The following is a 26,404-nucleotide window of genomic DNA, read 5'->3' on the forward strand; positions in this document are numbered from 1 at the left end:
GGATCTTCTAAAAGTGAGTCACAATATTTTCATTATATCTTTATAAAAAATTTGGTAGTGGGCTGGCTATTATTATTTAACACTTCTAGTCACATTGGAAATCTGCCAAAGACGTTTCAATGACCTAATATTTACGAATATCTAAGATGGTCACTGTGTTAAGAGAAACCGTCAAGCATGGCAATATCTTAATCTGGAAACAAGGTAAGTTAAGAAGTATATTTTAAATATATTTTAGATAATTTGTGTTCCTTTAAAGCCAGGGAAGTAAAATTATAGAAAATTCTGAATTGGGGGCTCCTCTGGTAGCACAGTGGTTAAGAATCCGCCTGCCAATGCAGGGCACACGGGTTCGAGCCCTGGTCCGGGAAGATCCCACAACTGCTGAGCCCGCGTGCCACAGCGGCGGGCGGCCCTCTGAGACTGGGTCCAGGCGCTGTGATGCTCTGGTTCTCTCGCTCGGGGTTCTCTGGGCATCGGCCTGGTCGCCCCCTGCCGTGGTTGGGCGGCCTTACGCCAGGAGGAGGGCTGAGGCCACGCACAGCCCAGGCTGACAGCCCCGCCTGGGGGAACCCAGAGGAGAGGGACATGCGCAGTGTACACATATGAAGCCCGGGACTGCCCTGTCTGGGTTATGTTCCCACCCCTGGGGCCCATCGCTGTTGCTGCCCTGGGCCATGCACCTGTTGCCATGGCCAGGGCGTGGGATTCTGAAATCGTGGCTCCAGTGGGATGGAGTGGCAGGGACGGTGGGAGAGGGTCAGTTTCCCCGACCCGGGAGAACTGGGCAGAGTTGAGGAGAGGCAGCGGGGTGCCAGCCTTTGGTGCAGGACTTAAACGTGGGTTCTTTGACTGTAATGCCAAGCAGAGGCCAGCAGAGGGAGGCATAGTGATTTGCTGGGATCTTGTGGGGTCCTGCCCATAGACACGACTTGGGAAGCCACATGTATCCCGTTTGGGACAGTTCTGTTGGTGGCAACCTGGGGTGAGTGGCCAGGAAGGGAAGAGCGACAGAAGGTGGGCTCCCTTGTCTGCAGCACCGCCCAGCCCGGCCAGCCTGCCCTGGGCAATGCGGCGGGCAGGCTGAGAGCCCCAGATTCGCCATTCTCCTGCTGGGTCCAGTCCCCGCTTACATTTTCCCCAGAGAGAGGCATTTCCTGGTTCCATGCTCACCGTCTCAGCAGCTGGGCATTCTGCAAAGTCTCTAGAAAATACCCGCAGTAGATTTGTGAGACTTTTTTTTTTTTTTGGCCGCACCACCCAGCATGTGGGATCTTAGTTCCCTGACCAGGGATCGAACCCACGTCCCCTGCAGTGGAAGCGCGGAGTCTTAACCACTGGACTGCTAGGGAAGTCCCTTGTGAAACTCTTTAAAACGCCTTTACAAAGTGCCCAGGATACGATCAGTGAGTCAAGGTTGTGGGTGTCCTGCCAAGGTTCAGGGGCTGACCCTGCAGAGAGGCCTGGATTTAAACCCCAACCTACCATTACTGTGTGTGTGCCTGGGCCAATTGCTTGACTTCTCTGTGCTTCCGTTTCTCCCTCGAAACCGAAGATCGTGATAGTACCTGCCTCAAAAGACTGATGTGAGAAAAAAAAGACTGATGTGAGGAATAAGTGAGATAGTACATTCTAGCATACTCGGCACATGATCTAGTACATAACAAGCACTTGACAACTAGTATTATATTATTATGCCCCCAACACAAACCCATACATTAAATCATCTGACTGCACATAAATCAGTCTTCCAGACACTTGCAGCTGCCCCTTGAGGCACAGACACTCCATCAGTAATGGGTAGAATTCAGTGCTTTGTGGGCTCCCCATCTTCTTAAGCAAGAGTGAGCAAACTTTTCCTATTGACCTGAGGTCAGGAGAACATCAATCAGTGTAATTAGTTAATTCAATAATGGCTTAACTTGGGAATGCCCTGACGGTCCAGTGGTTAGGACTCTGTGCTTTCACTGCTAAGGGCCTGGGTTCTTCCATCTCTGATCTGGGAAATAAGATCTCACAAGCCGCGTGGTGCCGCCAAAAAAAAAAAAAAAAAAAAAAGTAGATAATGACTTGACTCTGTTTGGCTGTTGAGGAGTTTTGGAGGGCTTCATCCTTTTTTTAGCTGAAATTGATTGACAATATTATGTTTAGCTTCAGGTCTACTGAGGGCTTATTTCTTGGTTCTCACTTGTGTTTGAGACGCGAAACTGTCAAGTAAATGCCCTTTGGACAAGCAAGGACAGCGTCTGCCTCTGGGACGCGTGTGTGAGCAGCTGCGGCTGTGCAGGTCCACATGTACACACACGCAGAGACGTCTTTGACTCACAACAGTTACCTACACAAGGAGCTGCCCTCACCCTCCACTTCGGAACCTGCACTGCTTGCTCTATGAGCAGTCACAAGCCAACCAACAAACCTCCAAGGTCAAAATATCTTCTGTGAACCCAGAAGAGAAGAGGGTAGGGTGAGGAACTAAGGAAAGCAGAAAGCCTTTAGGATAGAAGTTTTCAACCTCAGCTGCAACTAAGCCAGTGCACCACAACTACTGAACCTGCGCTCTAGAGCCTGTGAGCCACAACTACTGAGCCCGCAAGCCACAGCTACTGAAGCCCAAGCACCTAGAACCCATGCTCCGCAACAAGAGAAGCCACCGCAATGAGAAGCCCGTGCACCGCAACGAAGAGCAACCCCCGCTTGCCACAACTAAGAGAAAGTCCGCGTGCAGCAAGGAAGACCCAACGCAGTCAAAAGTTAAAAATAAATAAATAAATTTTTTTTAATTAAAAAAAAATAAAGCAATAAGAAGCAATGAACCAGACCATTCAAACTTTCCTTACTGGGACCCACCTAAGAAATACTTTTTACTTTGCAACCTGTATCTATCTCTTTTTGAAAAAAAATTCATGAAACAACATTTACCCTAATTATGTTTGAGGCACTCTGATATTGCCTATTACATTGTATTCGTTTATTATAAGTGGTGATTATGCCCCTGCCAAATTGATCTCACCAGCCGCTACTGGGACCCAACTTATCATGTGTAAAACACTGAATTAGATTTACACATATACCAACAGGGGTGGCCTCAAATCATGCTGTTGGGTGAGAATAGTAGGAAACAGAACAAGATTTATAGCATAATGCCACTTAGGAAAGCAAAAATCACACACACACACACACACACACACACACACACAAGGATACACAATGGTTAAGGATATACATCAAACACATTAGAGGCGGTACCATTGGGGGAATGAAAACCGGAAAATAAACTCCAGGAGGATCTGGATGCAAGGATGCCCGCGTGCTGTGATCTGAGAATGGTTGGCTAGGCTCGGAACTGGGGTCCAACAAAACAAAAGACGGGGGGGTCATTTACTGGAAAAGTTTGAGAATCACATAAATATCCAGAAAATACATAGGAGCTGGAGAATGTCACATGTAGAATTCTTGAAATGTATTTAAAAAATCAATTCATAAGGTCAGAGACAAAATATCATCCAGGGCAAAGTTGGAAGAGAGGAGGAAGGGTCCCCTCACCATCGACAAGGTGATACCAGATGAAAAGGAGGTGGTCGGCTTGGAGGCTGGCGAGGAGCAGGGTCCGAGAGGCCTGGCTGGTCAGTGCACCCCCGGCGCACTCCAGGGGCGGGGGCTCATGGCGGGAGCCACAATGACTCCAGGGAGGGGCTCTCTGTCGAATGTACGGCCCCTGCCTCATTGCTCTCTCGCCCAGAGCCCCTGCCGCCCAGGAGGCTGCCTGCCCCCAGCCCTTGGTTACAGCTTTTCTGGACCAGGATGGACCCCTAGCCCCAGAGTCACCAGTGCTCAGACCGTCTGCTTGCCTTTACACCCAGCAGCCTCGTTTTCCTGGACTAAGGAGATTCTCCTTCGGGAACCTGAACCCAGAAGGGGGAGACCATTGCCATCGGGGTGAGGGCTGCAGCAGGAGGGTCTGGAATCTGGGCAGGAGAGATTGGTCTGGGGATCGGGGGGAGCAGAGTTACAGGGAACAAAAACTGGGGCCAGCCAGGAAGGCGGTGGTGGTAGTGTGGAAACAGACCCTGAAAGCATGGCTGGGTTATTTACCAGCACAACACAGAGCTGGGCTTATAAAGGGAAATCCTACGAGGGCCAGGCAGGCAACACAGAAGAGTGAACAGAACGGGGGGGCGGTAAGACTGGGGGCCCCCCAGAGCACAGCCCATGCAAAGGGCAGTCACCCAAAGTGGCCACTGCTCCCATGCAGAAAAGGGACCCTCGGGGTCCAAACTGTCTCATTTTCAAGAGAAGCCAATAAATCCAGAATTTAGTGTAAAACCTCCCAATTTATTTTATTTTAATTTTTTGGCCGCCCCGTGAGGCATGCGGGATCTTAATTCCCCAACCACGGATTGAACCTGTGGCCCCTGCAGTGGAAGCGCAGAGTCTTAACCACTGGACCGCCAGGGAAGTTCCAAACCTCCCAGTTTTTGAATTGACGACACTTTCTTGCTTTTAACATGTCTACAGACTGAGGTGGTTAAGTGGCCAGACTCCCAGACCCTGCTGGTTCAAGGCCCGGAGGCTCCCCACAGCCCACCCCTCCACTCCCCGTGGGGGACCATCCTTCCCTCCCTTATCACTCCTCTGGACCCTGTGACAGCATGCCTTCCTTGTAAACGTCAAAGCTAATACACGGGGTGGTGGGGTATTTCCTGGGCTTCCCCAGAGCCTAGGCAAAGCCCTGCCTAAAGCTTTTAACTTCTCTTGTCATCATTCCGTGCTCACCACCAATTCCTGGTGTCTAATTTTGCTTCCTGGACCCTTTGATCCGGCAGGTGGGGTACCCTGATCAGGGAAGAGCACCGGCCCATTTTGGGAAGGGACGGGCTGGCAGTCTGCTCTATACAACTGCCCTGGGTGTGCCTGGTTAGGGGGACCATCCCCTAGAGACGCGGAGTCTCAGAGTGCGCTGACAAGTCCAGGGTCCACGCCTGCAAAGAAGGTGCTAGAAGTCTCCCCAACTCTGCCTGGAAATCTGCAGGTCCTGGTGCCCTGGAGGGGCCCCCATCTCAAGGACGGACTTGCCTGTAGAAAGGGAGACCCTACAGAAAGGCCACCCTCTGAGCCCACCTACATCCCTCCCCATCCTCTTCAGACAACGTGGGGGGAAGTTCTGATATATGGGGGCGTTCAGGAAAGATGCCTGCATCCTGCTGCACTCGTTCCTCCCTTCAGCCGGTCAGTCCCCTTCCCCACCGCCCTTGCCCCCGTGGGGAACTGGTGCCCTGGGGCCCTCCGAGGCTGACACCCTCACCCGCAGCATAAACATCACACCTGCTACCCGCCTGGCCCAGAGGGAAGCGCTGTAAAGCCAAGCCCCAGGGCAGGCGGGGAAGCCCCTGGGCCACTATGATGCCTAAACAGGAGGTTGGAATGCAGGGCTAGAGCTTGAGGCAGAGGAGGCAAAGGGCAGGGGGAGGTCTGGCGTGGAGGGGATGGAACCGGCCTGGAATCAGGAAACCTTGAGGAGGGGGCTGGGAGAAGAGAAAGACCCAGTGGGTGAAGGCAGGGCGGTGGGGAGAAGGTGGGGAGAGGACGGGAAGGGGACAGGGAGAGGCAAGTGGGCTGGTCCACAACACGGAGGGACCAGAAGTCCAGGCTTCGGGCAGGCAGAGTTAGTCATCAGCTTTGAAACTGCCCAGTGAACTCGGCAGCTCCTAGCAGACTCCCCGTTATTGCCTCTGGGTCTCCCCATGTGTCTGCCCCAGCTCACCTCAGAGACCCCACACCCCAACGGCTCAAAGGAGAAAAACCCGGGGCAGGGGTCTCCCTAATGGTAGAGTGGAGCCTGCCTCAGCTAAGCTTCTCTGGGGTCAGGGGTCAGTGCCCACCCTGCACCAAGCAGTTGACACACTCACTGCCCCCGTGACCCTCGCAACACCCAAAGGATGCGTCTCCCCTTTTGACAGAAAACCAAGGCTCACGGAGGGGAAGTGATTCGCCCAGAATGCATCTGAGGCTGCTCCATCAATCAGCAAGCCGTAGGGACCAGTCCCTGCTCTTAGAACTGGGCATGCGGGGGTGAAAGAGAGACAGGCCTAGCACTCAGTTGTGTACTGTACTTTAGAGAGGGAAACGGACAAATAGAGAAGTTCAGCTAATGGTCAAGAAAATACGAAGCCCCACAACATTGTAAATCAACTACATTTCAACAAATTTAAAAAAGAAAAAGAAAAAAAGAATGAATGAGACAATATATACAAAAAAAAAAAAAAAGAAAGAAAGAAAACACGAAGGTAACAGGGTCAAGCATGTGTGGGGTGCTACTCTGGCTGGCTAACTCAAGGGAGGCCCTTGAAGAGGTGACAGCCTGCCCAGCAGACCCCCAGGAAAGGCCTGTCACACAGAGGGAACCGTGAACACAGCAGCCCTGAGACTGGACAGAGCTTCCCGCCCAGGGCACAAGCGGGCACGTGCAGCTGGAGCTGAGGGCAGAGGGGTGGGCCTGCAGAGAGAGGGGATGGGAAACTGCAGGACAGAGGCTGAGAGTGGAGGCAGGGAGGCCCAGCAGGAGGCTCTTATGCAGGCCTCCACGTTAGAGGTGACGGGGCCTAGAACTGGGGAGAGGATGGCGCGGACCAGGGGTGCAAGGGAATAGAGAGAAGGAGGATGTGGGCCTGAACTGGGGAGAGGATGGCACGGACCAGGGGTGCAAGGGAATAGAGAGAAGGAGGATGTGGGCCTGAACTGGGGAGAGGATGGCACGGACCAGGGGTGCAAGGGAATAGAGAGAAGGAGGATGTGGGCCTGAAATGGGGAGGCTGGGGGGGAGCAGAAATGAAGGGGAGGCAGATTTTGACCCTAAAACCCAAGCATCTTACCCCTGACGGGGACTTTGTCTTTTTCTCCTTTGTCGTCCCTCATTAGCCAGGACAGCGGGTACACAGTAGGTATACAATTAACTCATTCATATATTCAATGAATATTTATTGAGCACCTACTATCGTGCCTGGCAAAGTCCCTGGCCTCTTGGATTTCACACTGTGGAGAGAGAGGGGGCACGCGTGTGGTGATGGAGGGAGGGAGAAGAGAACGGAGGCCCTTTGTTTCAGGTGCGGTGGTCACTGCAGGCTTCTCTCCCACCTCCTTGGGGGAGTGAGGCGGTGAGTCTTGGCAGTGAATATCTTGAAGAAGTGCACCTCAGGCAGAGGAAGCAGCAAGTACAAAAGCGCGGAGGTGGGAGCGTGCTCACTGAGTTTGTTGATTCATTCATCGGTACCTGTGCCCTTGCCTTGGAACTTTCTAAGATCAGTGCCTGGGTCTTTCTCATCAGACAGCAGTCAGTGGTCAGAGGGCTGAGTGGGGGCCACGTCCTCCCTTTCTTTACGCAATTCCTCTTTCCCCAACACTGGCCAGGCCTAGAAGCAGGACAGGTGGAGGAGAAAAGGCGGAGACAGTCAAGCAAGAGGGTGGGTTCTGTGCTGTCCCACCACTCACCCCCAGGCTGTTCCTGGTTTTAGCCCCTGAAGGTCCCACCCTGGCATTCCCCTCCCCCCCACCTCTGCCCCTGCCAGAGTCCCCCTGGCACTGGGAACCCCCTGCCCCTCACAACAGTCACTCCTGCTGAGTGAAGCGTCTGTCTCTCACTCTGCCACACCCACTCTGCTCAGCCCCGGCACCACGGAGGGACCTAGGGGAGCCCGGGAACCCACGGCGCAAATGAAGGGCCGGCCCAGGTGAACCCTAACCGCGCCGCCTGCAGTGCAAGTGCGGAGTCTTAACCACTGGACCGCCAAGGGAAGTCCCCCGGCTTTCTTATGCTCATAAAATAACTGGAAGCGGACCATCACTTCCTCATTATCATTCCTAAGTCATTTCTGCTTCTCCAGCAATCTTGCTGACATGTCGCTCTAAATTCCACCGATTCAAGACTTTCTATTCTTACCAAGAAAGCGTAACAGGCAGCAGACCCCCAAACAGGCCTGACCACACACGGAACAAGGTGGGCGCTAGGTTAACGGACCTGACACGGTTTCTGCGGCAGCGACAGAATCAGATGAACCTCTGACAGGGAGATGCCCGGAATGGGGCGGGGGGTGGGGGGGGGCGGGAGCGTTAGGTGCCAGCTGAGAACGTCCCCGGGCAAAGTCACCGGGGAGCTGCCTGCCTGAAGGAGCCAAGTAACTTCCCTCACCCTGCTTCGCGACGGAGAAAGGAGACCTTGCTTCACCTAAGCGGCAACCCCCTCCCTGTTTATCAACAGCTGAGAAGGGCTGGGAGGGTCTCAGCTGGGATTTACCCTTCTTGGGGTGGGGACGTTGTGCGCTGCCCCCTTGAGAACTCAAGCCCCATCAAAAGTCCAGGAAGAACAATGACTTTTGCTTTGTCCTATTTGCCTTCTGGATGGTCCCTGGGGAGGCGAGGAGGCGAGCAGGGCTGTACGGCCCCCTTTGGGGGAGAGGAAAGGGACGCAGGAAAGACTGCCCGGGGGAGACACTCCGTTCACACTTACCGAGGCCTCGCAAGACCCCGCCCTTTCACAGGTATCATCTCATTTACCGCCCGTGGCTCAGAGACGGAAACAAGAGCCCAGGATCACAACGGCCCAAGGTGGTGGAGCTGCAGATCCCGGGCGCGCGCCTGCCGCCTGGACGCCGCCGCCTCCCCCGGACGCTCGGGCGGACCCGGCTCCTCGGCCCCGGGCCCTCGAGGAATCGGCGCCGCGGGCACAGCCGTGCCCTGAGATCGGGGAGCGACTCCGGGCCTGCAAGTCGGCGGGGTCAGCCCTCCCCCAGGGCCCGAGCCTCCCCTTCGGGCCGGGTCCTGGCCCCCCGCCTCCCCGGGGGCTCCTCCGGCGGCCCCGCTGACTCAGCACAAACCGAGCCGCGGCGCGCGGGGAGGGGCCCGGCCCGACCAGCCGCCCGGGGGCAGCAGTTCCGCCCGCCCCTCCCCCGGCCCGCCCCGCCCCGCCCCCGGGAAGAGGTCCAGAGTGGGGAACCGCGGCCCCGGCAGAGCGGCGCTCGGGAGCCCCGAGGGAACCAGGCGGGAGCGCGCAGCCGAGCCCGGGCACGGGATGACAGCCCTCGGCGTGCAGGTGGGCGAGAGCCCGGGGGCGGGGAGAGGCCCGGCCGGGGTCCGGGGGGGAAGCCGCCCAGGGCGCGGGCCCCTCGAGGTCCTGCGGGCACCGAGGCTCCCAAACGGCTGGGGAGGAGTGTTGTGCTTCTCTTTGGGGTCCGCAGTGTCCATCCGTTAGGTGCACCCTCCTGTTAAAAGGGGGCGCGTCTGGGGCGGAGGATGGACGGAATCCACTCGAAAATGAGGCTCGCCTTGTCACACGAGGAAGCATCTCTGGGGAAGCCAGGACTTTCCTGGGCGGGGGCAGCAAGACCGTCTCCCCTCCCGAAACTGATTTTGGGGGGCGGGCAAGGGGGTGGACTCGCTGGGGCACGCGGAAACCTCAGGACAGGCTGTAGAGAGGGGAGGGGCCCGCCTCGCAGAGATGGGGTTTCTCCTTAGAAGGATGCCAGGGGTCCATCCCCACGCCTACCCCCCGGGCGTGCGGCTCTCCGCTGCCCTGCGTCGAGCTTCCCTAGCGGACGCGTCCCGCCTCCTCACCTCCCGACTGGACGGTCCGGACGGTCAGAGCGGCCCGCAGACTCTGCCCGCAAGTGCTCGGCGCCCCGCAGCGCAGACTCCGGCTGATCCCAATGCGCCCACTTTGTAGATGCGGTGACCGAGGCTCAGGTGAAGTAACCCGCCCGTGGCGGCCAGCTCAGCGACAGAATCGAGTCGAACCAGACTTCTGGGCCCGAACAGGAGAGACTCCACCCACAGGCCGCGCCCCCAGCCCCTTGTGGCCGGGACACCGCAACCCTAGAGCCGGATGCAGCGAGTTCCTCTCGTGCTGGGCATAATCTGGGGTCCCGGCCGGGCCGCCTCCGGGACCGGCAGTGAGGAGGGTGGGAGCGGGTGCGGTCCCGCCTTCGGGAGCCGACGGCCCTGCGGGGGAGAGACGTGCACACCGGGATTTCGGAGCGGTTTGGGGGAAGCGAGTGCTAGATTAAGAGGCGAACAAACTGCGGCAGGATTAACGGGGGTGGGGAGGGGCAGGAGAGTAGCCAGGTAAACAGACTTGACCTTTTAGTGAAAGAAGGGGGGCGGGGAAGATGAGGTAAAACCCTGGGGCGCTACTGCCGGCGGCGCGGGGCGGGGCGCAGTGCTGGCTTGAAAATCGCCGCTGATGCTAGGAGCACGTAACCGCCGGCCTGGGACTGTTCTAAGCAGTGGGGGTGCTTAGGTCTCGTTTCGGCCAGGAGGCAGGTACTGTTATCTTCAGGGGGTAAGTAGCTCGCCGGAGGTCAAAGCGCTAAAAGGCAAGCAAGCCGGCTCCTGCGCCTCCCTGACCGGTGCCCTGCGGTCACGCAGGCGGAGCGGGCTTACTCTGTAGGAGGCTGTAGAAGAGATTTCCAGCTGAGGAGGAGGAGGGCCTGACCTGGGCCTGAGCTGAGCGGGCAGTGGGAAGGGGTTGGGGGGGGGAGGAGGGAAGCGCAGGGGCGCGGGGCGGGGGGGGTTGATGTGGAGAAAGCGTAGTGAGCAGCCCAGAGTGTCCACTACTTAGGGGTTGACGGGATCAGATGGGGTCCTGGGTTACAGAGGAGGACAAGACCTTGGCACTGGACTCAGTGGCCCAGGAGTGCCACGTGACACTGTTCTACAGGTCACTACTTAATCATTCGGGGCTCTGGATGAGAAAGGGAAATGCTTCCATTTTTCTTTTTTTTTTTTCAGTGGAGACAGTCCAGGCCCTAAGAGATTAAAGTGATTTGCCCAAGGTCACAGAGCTAGAGGCTGGTGGGTCAGCGGCAGGGCTAGACTGCCCTCATACCTTCTGGTCCACGGACCTTCCACTGACCACGCTGATGCCCAGCTGCCCTCCGGGAGAGGATTTCAGGCCCTGGATCACTGCAAGTTCACAGAGGTGCTGGCAGCCGGGGTGTGGGGCAGTGGTGAGGAATAAGGACTCCCAAGATACCTTATTGTTACTAATATTAATCAGGAACTGCTTCTGTGCTGGGCACCTTTATATACATGATCTCACTTAATCCTTGGGAGTTTTACTGGTGTCAGGGTTTGAATGATGCCCTCCTTTGGGGTGGGAGGGGGAAAACGACCTGATGTCAGCTGTCTTTTTCTGATCCCAGTGTGATGTCTGAGGGCCTGGAGATTAAAGTCCACTCTGTGTGCAGGACAGGTGGGGCTGAGGGTAGGATGGCATGTGCTTTTTCTCCAGACAGCGTGATGTCTGAGGTCAAAAGGCCTCTGGGTGCTGCGTTCTTGTGACTTGTTGCCTGCGTCTGGGGTTTTCCCATCCTAGAAACTTATCAACCTGTAGGGAGTTCTATAACCTCCGGGTGCCTTCATGGCTACTCTTTCCTGCAGGGATCACTAACTCCTGCTACAAAATGCAACTGCGGAACCGTAGATGAGAAAATAAGGGCCAAGGAGGTTAAGAAACCGCGCAAAGACAAACACCTTTATGGTTTGTAGTCCCAGAGGTTTCCAAGTTCCCTTGGTTTGTTTCTCAGTAGAGCCGTTTTTTCCTAATGAAATCCAGTACGGACTCTTAGATTCCCAGCGGCTCCAGCAGGTAAGAGGGACCTGCTGTGGGTGAAGTGAGGGGCCGGGAGCTGACCCCCTGCCCCCTGCTTTAGCACCTGGAGGCCTCCAGGAGACGAGGGGATGCGGTTTGAGAACCAGAGCCCAGACTCCCCGCCCGAGTGCTCTCTACAGCGCCCCAGGCTGCCTTTGTCTCTGGTCTGAGTCGGGTCCTGAGCCCTTGGGCGTCCCTCTGTCCTTCTCCTCACCACATACTGAGCCCCTCACACGAAGGCCCCAGTGGGTATTCATCGGTTGCGTGCATCCCCCCCACTACACATGATACAGCTGTCGGGCAGCTGTGCCAGGCTTTACTGTGATCTCGGTGAATGCTCTTGGGCTGGTCCCCTGACCTCTGTGTGAGTTTCCCTTTTTACATACCCCGCCCCCCCCCCCCATGGAGCATCTCCACCAGACTCAGGTTTAAGAGTGAGACAGGACCCTAACTAGGCAGAAGTGCTGAAAGCAAGCCGGGTCCATAAGGATCCTGGGGCCTCCCGGGAGCGTGGCTCTGCTGTCTGCCCCTCACCGAGAGGGGCGGCCCAGACCGCCTCTGGAAGCCTCCACTTGCACGTGGCATAGGGCTCACCCCCAGAGTCCCCTTTCGGTTTGCCTTCTAGCAGTGATCGTCACGCATGAGCTGTGTGCTTTGCTTACCTCCCAAACTGGGGCATGACCTGGGCTGCTTCCACACACACTCTAAAGGGCGTAATTTATGACTGGGCAGGAGATGGTTTAAAGGGAGCTTCAGATGGAAGTGACAGCGGCTGCAAACTCGACCTCGTGGCTGTTGAGCACGGCACCGCGTGCTGGGGACACGGTCCTGCCCTCCCACTACGAATCAGACAGGAATGGAAAACCTGTCAGAACGGTTCCTGATGGAGAGTGACCGGAGGGGTCCGTTCTGGGTTGGGTGGGCAGGACGGACCCCTCCCAGGAGGCGATGTTTCAGCTGAGACATGAAGAATGGAGAAGGGGGGGCAGCCGGAGAAGAGCCTTTCAGGTGGAGGGACCAGTAGGTGTGAGGAGGAAAGTTCTAGGCTTGTCCTAGGCATGCGAGGTGGGCAGGAGGATGCCCTGGGAGGGCTTGTGGGCCGTCTAAGGAGTTTTACCCTTTGAAGCATTCCTTTTGCTTCCGGGTTGGGGGTTGGGGACGGTGGCTTGGGGGTGTCCTGGGGCTGTGAGAAGGGACACCTCACTGGACGCTTGGCCCAGCTTGCCAGGAGAGAGGATAGGGTGTACTTTTGCAGGGCCGAAACCATAGGCTGAAGGGGAGCCTCAGGGACTCCCCCACCCAGAAACTTCTAGAACAGACAGTGGTGCCATGTCCTGGGCGGAGTACAGGCTGAGCCAGACTGAAGGGCAAACTGCAAATATCACTGCGCACTGAAGAAAAGTGCTGAAAAAGCTGGGTGCAGATTAGAATGAAACTGGGGAAGACCAGGGGCCAGAAGAGGGAGCTATGTAACCTTCACTGATGTGCTAATAAAGTCTAGTGCAGTATTCTTGTTTTGCATACAAAGAAGCCAAGGCTGGCTGCTAGCTCAAGGTCACATCAGCCAAGCCAGACAGGTTTGCTGACTTCAGAATGGACTAAGATTTGCCTGTCAATACAATTTGGGTTTCTTACTCATTATAAAGATCATTAAAGAAAGGTCAGGAAACTCTTTGCCTGATGAATAACTGGATCCACAGGCAATGCTTACAGGTCTTGAATGGAGGACGGACGGGGAACAGGTAGGATGGGAGGAGGGTCCCCCCCGCCCCACCAGGAGGTGGGTCTGTGCTGTGACTAAGGTGGGCTTCCCGGGCATCCTGGGAGACCGTGGCTGTCGGAAGCTACAAGGTGTGTTCTGGGTCTTCCCTGAGGAGGCTGGTGGGCTGTGGCGGGGGCCCTCCCTCATGCTGCCCCGTGCTGTCTTCCAGGCCCAGAAGTTGCTGGCCCAAAGGAGGCCCCGCCGGTCCTTCTCTGACCCCTCCATCCGGGCGCTCATTATCTTGTGCGCCTCCCTGGCCGTGGTCCTCTCCTCCATCTCCATCTGTGATGGCTACTGGCTCCTGGCCGACGACCGCCTCTTCGGGCTGTGGCACTTCTGCACCACCTCCAACCAGGCTGAGCTGCACTGCCTCCGAGACCTGAGGCAGGCCCACGTGCCCGGGCTAGCCTCGGGCATGGCTGTGGCCCGCAGCGTGGCCACCTTGGCCGTGGTGGTCGCCATCTTTGGCCTGGAGCTCCTCATGGTGTCCCAGGTGTCCGAGGACCCCCGCTCGTGGCACAGGTGGGCCGTGGGCTCCGCCCTCTTCCTCCTCGCGTTCATCCTCTCCTTCGGGGGCCTCCTGAGCTTCCTGACCCTCCTCAGGAACCAGGTCACGCTCATGGGCCTCACGCTGACGTTCTGGAGCGAGTTCACGGCCTCCTTCCTCTTCTTCCTGAGCGCCGTCAGCGGCCTCCACGTCAACAGCATCAGCCGTACTGACAGCGTCACGCACCCCTGGGGCCTGCCCGCAGAATTTTAGGCCCCCCTGCGAGGACACTGAGTTCTACCAGCAAGTGGGGTCACGATGGGACTTCTCCAACATGGGACATTCAAACTGCCGCCTCTTGGCCTTGGGGTGGTCGGGCCAGTGGCCTTCGCAGCCCAGAGGCCAGGTGGGTGCCTCCGAGCCAGCAGCTGCACCAGCTTAGCCACGTTATTAGGATGTTGATTTTACAAGAAGAAACATATTTTAAAACCTTTTCTTGAGTCCTTCCTGGGATGGGAATAGACGTGGAAGCAGCTCAGGTAACTGGTGCTCAGGCTGGCTGCACAGCCAAGTACATTTCACACCTGTTTTACTGACTCTGCCGGGATGTGGGCTGTAGGGTCCCTGGGGCCTCCTGGGTTGCTAAGAGTGAATCATTCGTCAGCGAAGGGTGTCCAGTCAGTGCCTAGGACTTTCTTCACCAGCTCAAAGGGCCTTGTGCAAATTCCCTGCTTTAGCTTTGGTCATGTCAGGGAGGCAGCGTTCAGGGCTGCTGGGGTGTAGAAGCTTTTCAAACCGTTCGACTTTATTTGAGCCCTGCCCTTTGTCGGGGGTACCCCGTAATCCCTGGATAACCCCAGCTTCCAGCAGCTGGCTGTGCCTCGGGACTCTCCCTGTGAATCCCGCCTGAAGCCCTTCCAGGAGGGCCCGCCTGGCTTCTAATACTGTCCTCTCTGAGGTAAGCGTGTGCATCCATCTTTGGTAAGGGCCAGACAGCCTCAGGGTACCATTTTTATCCTAGAACACACTTCAAAGAGCACGTACCTGGAGCTGCTGGACTCCAGGGGGTACTGGGGACTGGCCCGACCTCGGGTAATGACTAACAACCACCCTGGATGCAGAGGCTTGCAGGGGGAGGGGACCAGGAACCAGTGGAGATTTCCACCCTTGCTGGCCACTTTACATTTCTGTGCATCAAACTGGCCCCTGTCCAGTCCCTTTTCTGCCCAGTAGGTGGGTTTGTGGCCCTCAGCCCATTTCACTCTACACTAGCCCCATGCCCCTCCCCCACCTGATGAATTCAGGCCTTTCCTGGTTCATTCCGGCTGCCACTGATTGCATGGGGTTTTGGTCTCTGCCCTGCCAGGTCCTCTTTCTGGGCTGGACTTGGGTGCCTCTACCTCTCCTGTGATTTTACTTTTTTTTTTTTTAACTTTTCGATTCCAAGGTGTACAGAGTCCATGAAGGTCCCTGGAGAAAGCCCTGGGAAATGGGTACCTGGCCTTCTCACCCCAGTAGCAGACTATAAGATGCAAAGGGGGTGACCCTGTCTGCAGGGGTGAGATGCAGAAGTTGGGGGCCAGGGCCACTTGTCCAGGGTCACCCAAAGCCAGGACTAGAGCTGGGCCCACCTACCAGCAAGATGCCCTCTTCTCTAGCCGCGGGGAGGGTCGCCTCTGCTTCTGTCAAGAATGCTCTCCCCTGAGCACGCAGGCTTCGTTTTGTAAAAGGGTTCAAATATGTAGTCCTTTAACCCTCACGTGGCTGGCAGGGAAGGAGTGCTAATAATTGAGGGAACTGAGATTCACAGTACAGGGGGAGACTTAAAATCCCCAGTGGGGCGGGGAGACAGGCCCCTGTCCGCCCTTGCCCAGGAGCAGGGGAGACAGACAGCCTTGGAGGCTGGGGATTTGAAACCAGAAGCCCTGGACCGAGCTGCCACTTCCCTGCTGAGTATCTTGGTCAAGTCACAGGACCTTGGTGAACCAGTTTCTCTTCTGTCAATGGGACTCTGCCCCATTTCCTGCTGTACTGCAGATAGCTTAGCCGAAAGCAGGAAGAACGGGTGCCTCATCCCATGCTAGGGTGACTGAAAGGGCCGGGGCTCTCCTGGGCTCCCTGTGACTTGGCTGTCAGAAGGCTCTGGGGGGAAGAGCGACCGGGTGGGTGAGTTGCGGTGAGGGGTGGGGAGGGTCCACCTAGGGCCGAGTGCCTCAATCTCCGCTAAGCTTGTCCCTGAAAACTGGAGCAGGGGGACCCGGGCAGCCCCGTCCTCCAGCAAGTGGTGGGGACAGCATCCTTCACCTTGTGGCTCCAGGGCAAGAGGACTGGCAAATACCAAGTCTCATCCCAGTTACCGTTTATTCCCCTGCCCCCTCCTGGGACCCCTGAAGTCTTCCCAGAAAACTCAACAGACCCAAATCCCAGGCCCTCTTCCTGCCCCAGGTCCCTTCGGTTCTGAGGAATTATCACCACGCCCCCGCCCCGAGGCCCGGAGGAGGGGTGTTATAGTCACAGGAGCGATCACACAGCATCTGGCAGGAAGATGGGCGGCCGTCAGCCCTCAGGACCCGTCTTGGCCTGTCTGGGTGGCCCTGCTCCAGCCTCAGATGACACTGGTCCTGCAGGTACCCCGGCTCTGCTCCGAGGGGCTGGCCTTGGTGCCGCTGCTGAAGGAGCCGAGGGCCACCGGGTGCAGTGGGAACTCACGCAGGTGCCACTGCCGCCACTTCTTCTGAACCTCCAGCTGCACCTGCCCCCAGAGACCAGCTATCAGCCGGGAGGAAAGGATGACCCTGGCCCAGGGTCCTGCTCCCCTGGGCCTCGGTCGGGCTCTGCCACTTCTGCCCAGTGGGCATGCCTTCCCCTCCTGCAGGCCGCTCAGATTTACCATCTCGACGTCCAGTAGGTATTGAGGGCCCCCTTTCCCTTGGGTCCTTTCACCTGCAATCTCCGCACATCTGTCCCGAAGAAGGGGGTTGTTCCACAGTCTCCAGATTGGTCACCTGGGGCAACTGGACACATCCCCATGAAGCCACCCAAGCTCGGAACTTATACGGGGGCCAAAGGGCTGCTCTTTGGGAATTTCCTTCACAATCCCCAGCTGTAGCAGCAAAGCCTTTGACGCCAGACTTGATGCTTGATTTTTGGAAAACATCAGAGGCTACTCCCATTCAAGTGGGGCAAACTAGATGATCAACAGTCACAGGAAGGCTTTACTTGTGTGCAACACCATATCCAACTAACGTCAACTGCACGGCCTCTGTGCCAGGAACCTCACGTCCCGACGGTGCTCTGGGCAAGGTCAGAGACCTCCAGCTAGGGGTGCAGCCCCCCGCCCTGCCAGGAGTCACACTCTCTGGAGGTCTCAGAGGACGGAACAGCAAACGTTTCACCTGAGTCACTCATTTTACAGATGAGAGGCCTGGCGCCCAGAGCAGGGCCGTGACCGACATCACCCATCAAGCAAGCAGTCAGCAGCCGCGGTTAGGGCTGGGGTGCCTGCACTTTCCTCCATTTCCTGAACTTACCCAAGGATAAGAATCACCTGGGGTGCTAGTTAAGACATTCTCAGCCTCCAGCCCAGACTGACAGGACCTATTTTTGCTGGTTTAGAAACAGGGCAGGACCCAGCAGTTGTTTTAACAAGGCCTGCAGGTGATCCTGGGGCTCCCATGAGGTGAGCCCAGACTCCTGGAAGACAGACCCAAGCCAGGAGGGCCCGGCCTCCCCCACCAACGCCACACCCCACTCCCCACCACCCCTTCCAGGTACGGCTGTGAGGGAGCTCCCCTGCACCCCGGCAGCCCAGGACACTCACCTCCCCATTGAGGAAGCAGTAGAGAACGGCCACCACCAGGCCCTGCGGAAGAAGCCGGGCAACGGGATGAGTGCGGGCCCAGCACCCAGCCTCCTACCCGCCTGGGGCCCTTTCATCACCAGCCCCAGCTCACTGCTCCCCACAGCTGTTCCAGAGCCTCCCCGCGCCTCTCCCCCTCCAGGGGAAGCGGAGGCTTCCTCTTCCGGCCCTCAGTGCCCCAGCTGTGCTGGCATCACCCACACAGACTGACACGCTTGGGGGCAAGGACCTCCCCCGTGTCCAGGGAGGGGCCCTGCACCAGGGTGGTGCCAGTTACGTTAAGTGGAGGCCACAGGGACCAGGCAGGTCACCGGAATTAGCGAGGCGGGCCATCTGGGAGAAGCAGCAACAACGGCACCTGAGCCATGCCCATCTGGCCCGGAGCTGAGCGGGTGGGGCAGCCCATGGGAGCCCCTGGGCCTGGGTGGGCTCATCTGCAAGATGAGCCGGAAATCTGGAGAGGTTTAAACAGGGCCAGCTACTCACGTTGAAAGACAAATGTGTGGCGTGTGGTCAGAACAGCTGGCGTGCAGGTCGCAAGCAGGTATCGGCCAGCCAACAGTGGAGCGTGAGCCCCCCTCACGTCCAGGTCAGAGGCCTCAGGGCTACGTATGCTTTAGGTTCCCTGGGATGGTGGGGGTCTGTGCCTATCAGGGCCCTCCCCCGCTAGCATCCGGAGCTCCTCTCTTCCCAGTGGTACCCCCGGAGTCCTGGCGTGGAGCCTGCCAGGCGGGGCTGCGGGCAGAGATGCGGGATCTGAGCCGAAGAGGCCTGCGTGGAACCGTGAGCTACGAGCAGGGTCTCGCAGTCGGGATGCCCTGCTCACCTCAGGGCCCTCCGAGGGCCGGCCTGTCCTTCCTAACGAGCCCCTGCCCTCAGGCTTCCCACAGAGGCCCGGGTGCCACAGCCCTGACCTCGGGTGGCCCAGCCCCTCCCCCCAGTGCCAGCCAGGCCTGCCCCTGGCTACTTATGACATGGACAGGACCCCAAAGAGGGGTGAACCTGCCTGTTTATGGTGGGCTTCATCCACACGACTGCTCAGGAGTCCTGGTGTTTTTTTGTTTTGTTTTGTTTTTTAATTTTAGTTTTTTTTAATTTTTGGCTGCATTGGGTCTTCGTTGCTGCGTGCGGGCTTTTCTCTAGTTGTGGCGAGCGGGGGCTACTCATCGTTGCGGTGCACGGGCTTCTCATTGCTGTCGCTTCTCTTGTTGCGGAGCACGGGCTCTAGGCACATGGGCTTCAGTAGTTGTGGCACTGGGGCTCAGTAGTTGCGGCGCACGGGCTTAGTTGCTCCGCGGCATGTGGGATCTTCCCAGACCAGCGCTCAAACCCGTGTCTCCTGCATTGGCAGGCGGATTCAGAACCACTGCGCCACCACAGAAGCCCAGTCCTGGCGCTTTAACAAGAGTTACAAACTAGAAGGATCTGCTCTAAGAGTCTCAGGTGTGGTTGATGCCACATGGAACGGGGACCACGGGGGTGGGGCGGGGGCAGGAACACGGACTCAAGGCAGCGGTTTTCAAGTTTTGCCACACATAAGAATCACCTGGGAGCTCTGGCTCAGGGTGCAATCTGTGCCCCAACTCCGAATGTCTGGGGTGAGACCATCAGCAGCTCTGAAAGATGGTTCGAAGGGGCACCATTGATTAGGAGCCGCTGTCAGAGGGTGTGAAAGTCAGGCTTTGAAATAAACGAGAGCTGGGTTTGGGGCGCAGCTTAGCCTGTGTAATTTTGGGCTTCTGGGTTCCAGGTGCTTCATTCAATCCTTGCAGAGCCCTAGGAGGTGGGTGGGGAGGACCCCCGCTTCACAGGTGAGGGACTGAGTCCCGGGTCGGCAGGCCAGGAGCTGGTGGTCAGGCTGCTGCCACCTCACTGGACCAGGGCTGCCACGGCCTCAAAGGTCCGGAGACAGTCTCACTGTTGAGGTGGGGGCAGCCCCGGGTGAGGGCCGGTTAGACGTGCCCCAGGTACGCAGAGGGCGGCCTGCCTCAGCCAGCAAGCTTCAGAAATCCCACGGTTTGTATACAGTCGTTAAGACGCAGTCCCGGACCTCCCTGGTGGCGCGGTGGTTGAGAATCGGCCTGCCAGTGCAGGGGACACGGGTTCGAGCCCTGGTCCGCGAAGATCCCACATGCCGCGGAGCAACTAAGCCCGTGCGCCACAACTACTGAGCCTGCGCTCTAGAGCCCGTGCGCCACAACTACTGAGCCCGCGAGCCACAACTACTGAGCCCGTGCGCCACAACTACTGAGCCCGCGCTCTAGAGCCCGCAAGCCACAACTACTGAGGCCGTGAGCCACAACTACGGAAGCCTGCACGCCTAAAGCCCGTGCTCTGCAACAAGAGAAGCCACAGCAATAAGCCCGCGCACCACAACGAAGAGTAGCCCCCGCTCACCGCAACTAGAGAAAGACCGTGAGCAGCAACGAAGACCCAACACAGCCAAAAATAAATAAAAATTAAAAAAAAAAAAGAATATGCAGTCTTTGAAGAATTTTAATGACCTGGAGAAACGTTCATGATGGAATGATAAAGAATTAAACAGAACAAGGAGGATATAAAAGCCACACGTCCTGATCTCAATTTTGTGTGTGTACGTGTGCGTGTCTTCTTGGATAGAAAAGAGACAGAAGTAAACACACTGACATTTTAACAGAGGTCATTATATCGGGTTATGAGATTATCGATGGATTTTCCTTTTTCTTTTAACTTCTCCTTATTTTCCAAATTTTCCTCAATAAGCAAGTATTTCTACAATTAGGAGGAGCTAATAAACTTTCGTTTTTAGAAATATATGACAGTGATCATAGCATTATGGTTCTGTGTGTGTTCTTTAAGCTCTCGTCTTTTAGAAATACATGCTAAAATATGTACATTTGAAATACAACGATGGCTTGGGGTTGCTTAAAATGATGTGGGTGGCGGTAGAGGTGAAACAGGACAGGCCATGAAAGGGTAAGGGCCACACGGAGGTTCATTATATCGTCCACTTCACTTTTGTATTATGGAAAAATTTTTCCATAATACAAAATTTTAAAAATATGCATACAGTATAAATGTATAATATATAATAAAATGACATCTATGTTTGTATTTGAACAGTGGTTCTTTTTTTAAAAAAAAGTCTTAAAGATCCTTTTTCTCTGTAAACATTTCAATGGGAACATTTAGGCAAGTGCTTTTGGTTTCCTCCTAACAAGCATTTCCCGAGGGGAGCCGAACAGCCTTCACGAGCAGTCTGCAGCCCCAGCCGCAAGCCCAGCTCCAGAGACAGGAAGTCCCCACCCACGCAGGATGACACCTGGGTCTCCAGGTCCTCAGCGGGGTCACTACCCACTTCTGTTGGCCGGGTCATGACCTTCCACCCGTCTGGACCTGGACCCCCCACCTGCTAAACGGGCCACGGTGAGCCCAGCGTCCCGCACGTTACGTGGAAGCTTCCTGGCCCAGAGCAAAAGATCACGGATTACACAAGAGACTAGGTGCTCTGCGGGTCTGGGGTGCTGGCCGGGGTCTCTGGGCAGAGAAGGGGCTCAGAGGGAGCAAAGGGGACAGCCCTGGGGTGGGGGTCTGAAGGCGTGGGTTAGGGCCAGACCCCACTCAGGAATGTGTTCCCAGTGACGCGTCCTCCCTGGAAGTGAGCTGTGACAGGAGGACCACCCTGGGCACACCCGTCCTGAACAGAACTCCAGGAATGAGGGCGGCGTTGAGCCCCGCCCCAAGGCCGAGGCCTGCCCAGGTGAGGAAGACTGCGGGATGGTCAGTGTTGTTGAAGACAGGCTGGCTTCTTCCGGAAAACCCACTGGGAGAGAGTTCTCTCAGGCCGTTCCCTAGGGACTAGCCTGCTTTCATCTAAATCTTGAAAGAGTGTGTTTCTGTCTTTGCTTTGGCTACTGGGAAGCTCCAAACCAAATTTATGACACACCTCTCCCACCTTCAGAAAACTTGATCAAATTTGTTTCTGTGTATGAACTCAGTTTTGGCTTTATTTTCTTTATTCGCTGATCCCTCATCTACTTATTTTTTGTCCTTTGTATGTTTTCCCTGAAAGCTACATCATATTATTTTTGGAAGGAGATAGTTATGAGTAAATAAACAAATAACACTGTGAAGTTTGGGATTCATGTTAAAAGCCCCTTCTGTCCAAACAGGTTTACTATATTTTTTAACTTCGCAACATCTTGTTGAATTAGAAGGTAGGTGGTTTCTCCCCCCGCCTTTTTTTTCTTTTTTTAAAGTTGGCTTTTATTTTTAGTAAATTGTGTATGTAATTGGTTTCAAAGAGTCAAATGTCTCTTGTCACAAAAAAAAGAAACGAAAAAACAGTAAGCTGCTGACACCCCTGCCCCATTTCCTGTTCTCAGAGGCAGCGACTTGGAACTCTCTTGACTGATTCTGAGTTATATGCGGATGTTGCTACTTCTGAATTTTTCAGCTTGGGGCGGTTTTTATGGACTTCCCAGTGTGGAGAGGAGGCTATCCCTCTTTCGCACAGCCTTCCACCCCCGCCCACTCCCCCACTACACTCATCTTCCTGTCCTACTCCTTGAGGGCTGAGCCCGAGCCCTCGGTGCTTACGTTATTTTGACTCTAATTACCGAGACTTGTGCGATCGTGTGTGCTGGGCTACGTTCCCTTCGTCTTCCCTGGAGTCAGTCTCTCTCTCCTTACTTGCATCTCCCACCCCCGCGTGACTGGTGGGGAGCTTGGGTCCCACTGTGGGTCACGCAGCACGGTGAGGTCCTGCCCCTGCGTCTCATGGGTCTCTGCCAAATGAGGCATCCCTCTGCCTCCGGGAAGACCTGGCTTTTGGCCTCTCCACTTTTCTCTCAGGAGAGAGAACACTTCTTCCCACCGTGAAGCCACAGCCCCTGGAGCTTACCTGGAAGGAGCCAAGGGCCAATTCAAAGAACAGCTGCATCTCCATGGCATCCTCCGGGGAGAAGGCAAAGACTATGTAGTGGACTCCGAAGAGGGGGACCAGCAGGAGGGTGGACTTGGCCAGGCGCCTGAGGACACAGAGGCGCTGCGGTCTCGGGCCCCTCCACACCCAGGGGCACCCCCATCTCGCCTGACTGCAGGAGGCTTTGCAGCAGTGTCCCCGCCGCTTGTTTTGTTTTTACTTCCGTTTCGGAAAATCTCCAGCTCCCACGTACCCATCACCCGGATTCAATACTTATCAGTCCACGGCCAGTCCCCAAATTTCTGTTCATGCGCCCTATCAGTAAAACGCTTTGAACCCATACCCACATGAATAACTTTATTGATTTATAACGTATCTGCATGTACTACTATCACGCTGTGTCTTATGTATTATTAGCAAAACCAGCATTCTCATTTGTTTGATAATAAATATCTGTCAGGAGAAGCTCTTTTGTTTTCTTCCCAGGTTAGGGTGGCCAAATTTAGCAAACAAAAATACAGGATACCCAGTTCAATTTGAATTTCAGATAAACAATGGATAGTGTTTTTTTTGGTATAAGTACTAAAAAACTATTTGTTGTTTATCCAAAGTTCAAATTAAACTGGGCATCCTGTAGTTTATCTGGCAACTCTGTCCTGGATCCCCAGCTGCCCCCTACTTTGGAGCCACTACTCTAGTGACATCCTGGGGAATCTGTCACCCGGTAATCCAGGCCTCTGCCAGATTCTCAAAACTCAGACCATGACAGAGAAAGTCTCTGTTGGACACTGATTTGTCTTCAACATTTGTCATGGGCTGAACTGTGTTCCCCCAGAATTTTAAGTTGAAGGTCTAACTAAGCCCCAGTACCTCAGAATGTGACTGTACTTGCAGACAGGGACCAGTTTAAATGAGACCATCAGGGTGGGACTGTAGTCCAACCAACTGGTGTCCTTGTAAGAGGAGACACCAGGGATGCAGGTACACAGAGAAAGGCCACGTGAGGACCCAGTGAGAAGGCGGCCGTTTACAAGCCAAGGAGACAGACCTCAGGAGAAACCAAACCTGCCAGCACCTTGATCTTGGACTTCCAGCCTCCAGAACTGTGAGTAAATAAACTTCTCTTATTTAAGCCAGCCAATCTGTGGTATCTTATTGTGGCAGGCTGTGCAGACTAACACAGCATCTTTCTTGAACATCTTAAAGGTTTTAAAGTATTTTTGGATCACATTATCTTGAAAATCTGGTGAAAGCTAAGGTCTGGTGAAAGCTAAGGTCTAGTGAAAGCTGGAAAATACAGTCGACCCTCGGCATCCACGGGGATTGGTTCCAGACCCTCCGCAGACACCAAAATCCTTGGATGCTCAAGGCGTTTATATAAAATGGGGTAGTATTTGCATATAACCTACGCACATTTCCCCATATATTTAAATCATCTTTAGATTACGTATAATACCTCATACAACGAAAACGTTTTGATTGGGAATTTTTTTTCCCAAATATTTTCAATCTGCAATCCAAGGTTGGCTGAATCCTCAGATGCAAAACCCACAGACAAGGAGGGCCACTGTCCCTGTAAAGATTTGAATTTAGGTCCTCGAAGCCCACTCTCTGACTCCCTAGCCTTGTCCCAAGGGTAAGATCTCTGCCTCCAGGGATCCTGCTTAGATTTCTTTTCTCCCCACCCCCAGGGCTGGGTCTCAGGGTCACATGGACCCATTCTCCCTTCCCCTGGTCCACTGTAAACTCCCAGGTCCCGGCTTTTCCTTTTCCTCCACCTCCAATAGTGCCCAGCACCAGCTGGGTAAACAATAGGTGCTCAGTAAATGCCTGCTGACTGACTGAGGGAGCGTGCCTAGGTCTTGGCCCTCCACTTACTTATAGTGGTTCCCTTCACTTCCTCTTGTTTCTTGAGTTCTAAGTTTCCTCATCAGGATCCTTAGGATGTTTATAAAAAGGATGAAATTAATCTGTAAAACACAAGGCAGAGGTGGGGCTAAGGGTGATCTGCTCTCCCAGCACGGCCCCCGGCCCTGGCCCCTGGCCCTGGCCCCCGGGCAGGGAAGGCGCTGCAGGCCACACCAGGACAGTTCAGCTCGCCACTCCCTCCGCCACCCCCAGACCTTCCGGGGGCTGGGCAGTGTGCTGCTGAAACACACCGTCTGGGCAGGGACGGCTGCCACAGCACCGCCCCCTGCCCCTGGGATTCAGGAGCTCTGAGGTCTGCTCAGCTGCAGCATGGATTACTCACACTTGGAATGCGCTGGAATCTTGTTAAAAGGCAGACCTGGAGTGGGCCTGAGATTCTGCATTTCTAGCAAGCTCCAGGGAATGAATGCCAAAGCGGGTCCTTGGACTACGCTTTGAGTAGCAAAGGCTTTATAGCAGAGGTTCTCAAAGTTTAAGGTGCAGATTGCTGGGCTCCACCCCCAAGGTTATGGTTTAGTAAATGCAAATTAGATTTGCTTTTTTTTTTTGGCCACACCACATGGCTTGCAGGATCTTAGTTCCGCAACCAAGCCCTCAGCAGTGAAAGCACGGAGTCCTAACCACTGGACCGCCAGGGAATTCCCAAGATTTGCATTTTTAACAAGCTCCCAGGTGAAGCTGCTGGTTTGGGGACCACACTTTGAGAACCACTGCTTCGGAGACTTACAGAATCTCTGCAGGTCAATCGCCAGCTCCAGGAAGCCTTCTTGTACCTCCTTTTCCTGATTCACTGTAGTTACGGATGACGCTACTCGTAAGAGCACTTGAAATACTTGAAAGGGGCCAAACGCAAGCATCTGTGTGTGTCCACTGATCACCAATGCTTGGAAGGGGCCAAACGCAAGCATGTGTGTGCGTCCACTGATCACCAATGCTTGAAAGGGGCCAAACGCAAGCATCTGTGTGCGTCCACTGATCACCCAATGCTTGGAAGGGGCCAAACGCAAGCATGTGTGTGCGTCCACTGATCACCAATGCTTGAAAGGGGCCAAACGCAAGCATGTGTGTGCGTCCACTGATCACCAATGCTTGGAAGGGGCCAAACGCAAGCATCTGTGTGTGTCCACTGATCACCAGTGCTTGGAAGGGGCCAAACGCAAGCATCTGTGTGTGTCCACTGATCACCAATGCTTGGAAGGGGCCAAACGCAAGCATGTGTGTGCGTCCACTGATCACCAATGCTTGAAAGGGGCCAAACGCAAGCATCTGTGTGTGTCCACTGATCACCAATGCTTGGAAGGGGCCAAACGCAAGCATGTGTGTGCGTCCACTGATCACCAATGCTTGGAAGGGGCCAAACGCAAGCATGTGTGTGCGTCCACTGATCACCAATGCTTGGAAGGGGCCAAACGCAAGCATCTGTGTGTGTCCACTGATCACCAGTGCTTGGAAGGGGCCAAACGCAAGCATCTGTGTGTGTCCACTGATCACCAATGCTTGGAAGGGGCCAAACGCAAGCATGTGTGTGCGTCCACTGATCACCAATGCTTGAAAGGGGCCAAACGCAAGCATCTGTGTGTGTCCACTGATCACCAATGCTTGGAAGGGGCCAAACGCAAGCATGTGTGTGCGTCCACTGATCACCAATGCTTGGAAGGGGCCAAACGCAAGCATCTGTGTGTGTCCACTGATCACCAACGCTTGGAAGGGGCCAAACGCAAGCACGTGTGTGCGTCCACTGATCACCAGTTCAATCCTCACTTTCTAAAGGACAGGAACGCAGTCTATTTCTTTCGGTGTCCCCTTCCCCAACTCCAGTGCCCAGT

General features: G+C 55.4%; 2 protein-coding genes across 10 annotated transcripts in view; one reads left to right on the top strand and one right to left on the bottom strand.

The window, feature by feature from the left end:
* The first annotated feature begins 8,986 nt into the window (after positions 1-8,986).
* TMEM37 (transmembrane protein 37) lies at positions 8,987-14,380 on the top strand. Of its 7 annotated transcripts, none has more exons than XM_036858957.1 (5): positions 9,004-9,082; positions 9,713-10,110; positions 10,777-10,994; positions 13,570-13,922; positions 14,004-14,380. In XM_036858957.1, exons 3-5 carry the CDS (start codon positions 10,908-10,910, stop codon positions 14,158-14,160), a joined length of 597 nt encoding a protein of 198 aa, XP_036714852.1. In that variant the 5' UTR covers positions 9,004-9,082; positions 9,713-10,110; positions 10,777-10,907; the 3' UTR covers positions 14,161-14,380. The 7 variants fall into 7 exon arrangements, with proteins under 7 accessions (XP_036714851.1, XP_036714852.1, XP_036714853.1 ...); XM_036858958.1 differs by adding an exon at positions 11,428-11,527 and having other exon boundaries at positions 10,777-10,966; positions 13,570-14,380; XM_036858952.1 differs by having other exon boundaries at positions 13,570-14,380.
* A 1,731-nt stretch (positions 14,381-16,111) lies between these two features.
* SCTR (secretin receptor) overlaps positions 16,112-26,404 on the bottom strand; it is a 64,558-nt gene continuing 54,265 nt past the window's right edge. The window contains exons 10-13 of one of the 3 annotated variants that reach the window (XM_036856958.1): positions 24,528-24,619; positions 22,629-22,755; positions 17,708-17,749; positions 16,112-16,633 (exon numbers count right to left, since the gene is read on the bottom strand). In XM_036856958.1, the coding sequence (XP_036712853.1) occupies positions 16,493-16,633; positions 17,708-17,749; positions 22,629-22,755; positions 24,528-24,619 (402 nt within the window). In that variant the 3' untranslated portion in view covers positions 16,112-16,492. Of the gene's footprint in view, positions 16,640-17,707; positions 17,750-22,628; positions 22,756-24,527; positions 24,620-26,404 lie in introns of all 3 variants that reach the window. The other 2 variants (XM_036856959.1, XM_036856957.1) reach the window with 2 other exon arrangements.

The sequence above is a fragment of the Balaenoptera musculus genome, chromosome 7 (genome assembly GCF_009873245.2).
Source record: "Balaenoptera musculus isolate JJ_BM4_2016_0621 chromosome 7, mBalMus1.pri.v3, whole genome shotgun sequence".
NCBI classification, from domain to species: domain Eukaryota; kingdom Metazoa; phylum Chordata; class Mammalia; order Artiodactyla; family Balaenopteridae; genus Balaenoptera; species Balaenoptera musculus.

Bases quoted from the DNA above. Each gene is read 5' to 3' on its own strand.
- TMEM37 (XM_036858952.1), top strand. From the start codon at position 10,908: ATGCCCAGCTGCCCTCCGGGAGAGGATTTCAGGCCCTGGATCACTGCA. The intron at 10,995-13,569 runs GTGAGGAATAAG...GCTGTCTTCCAG, and splicing joins AGCCGGGGTGTGGGGCAGTG to GCCCAGAAGTTGCTGGCCCA.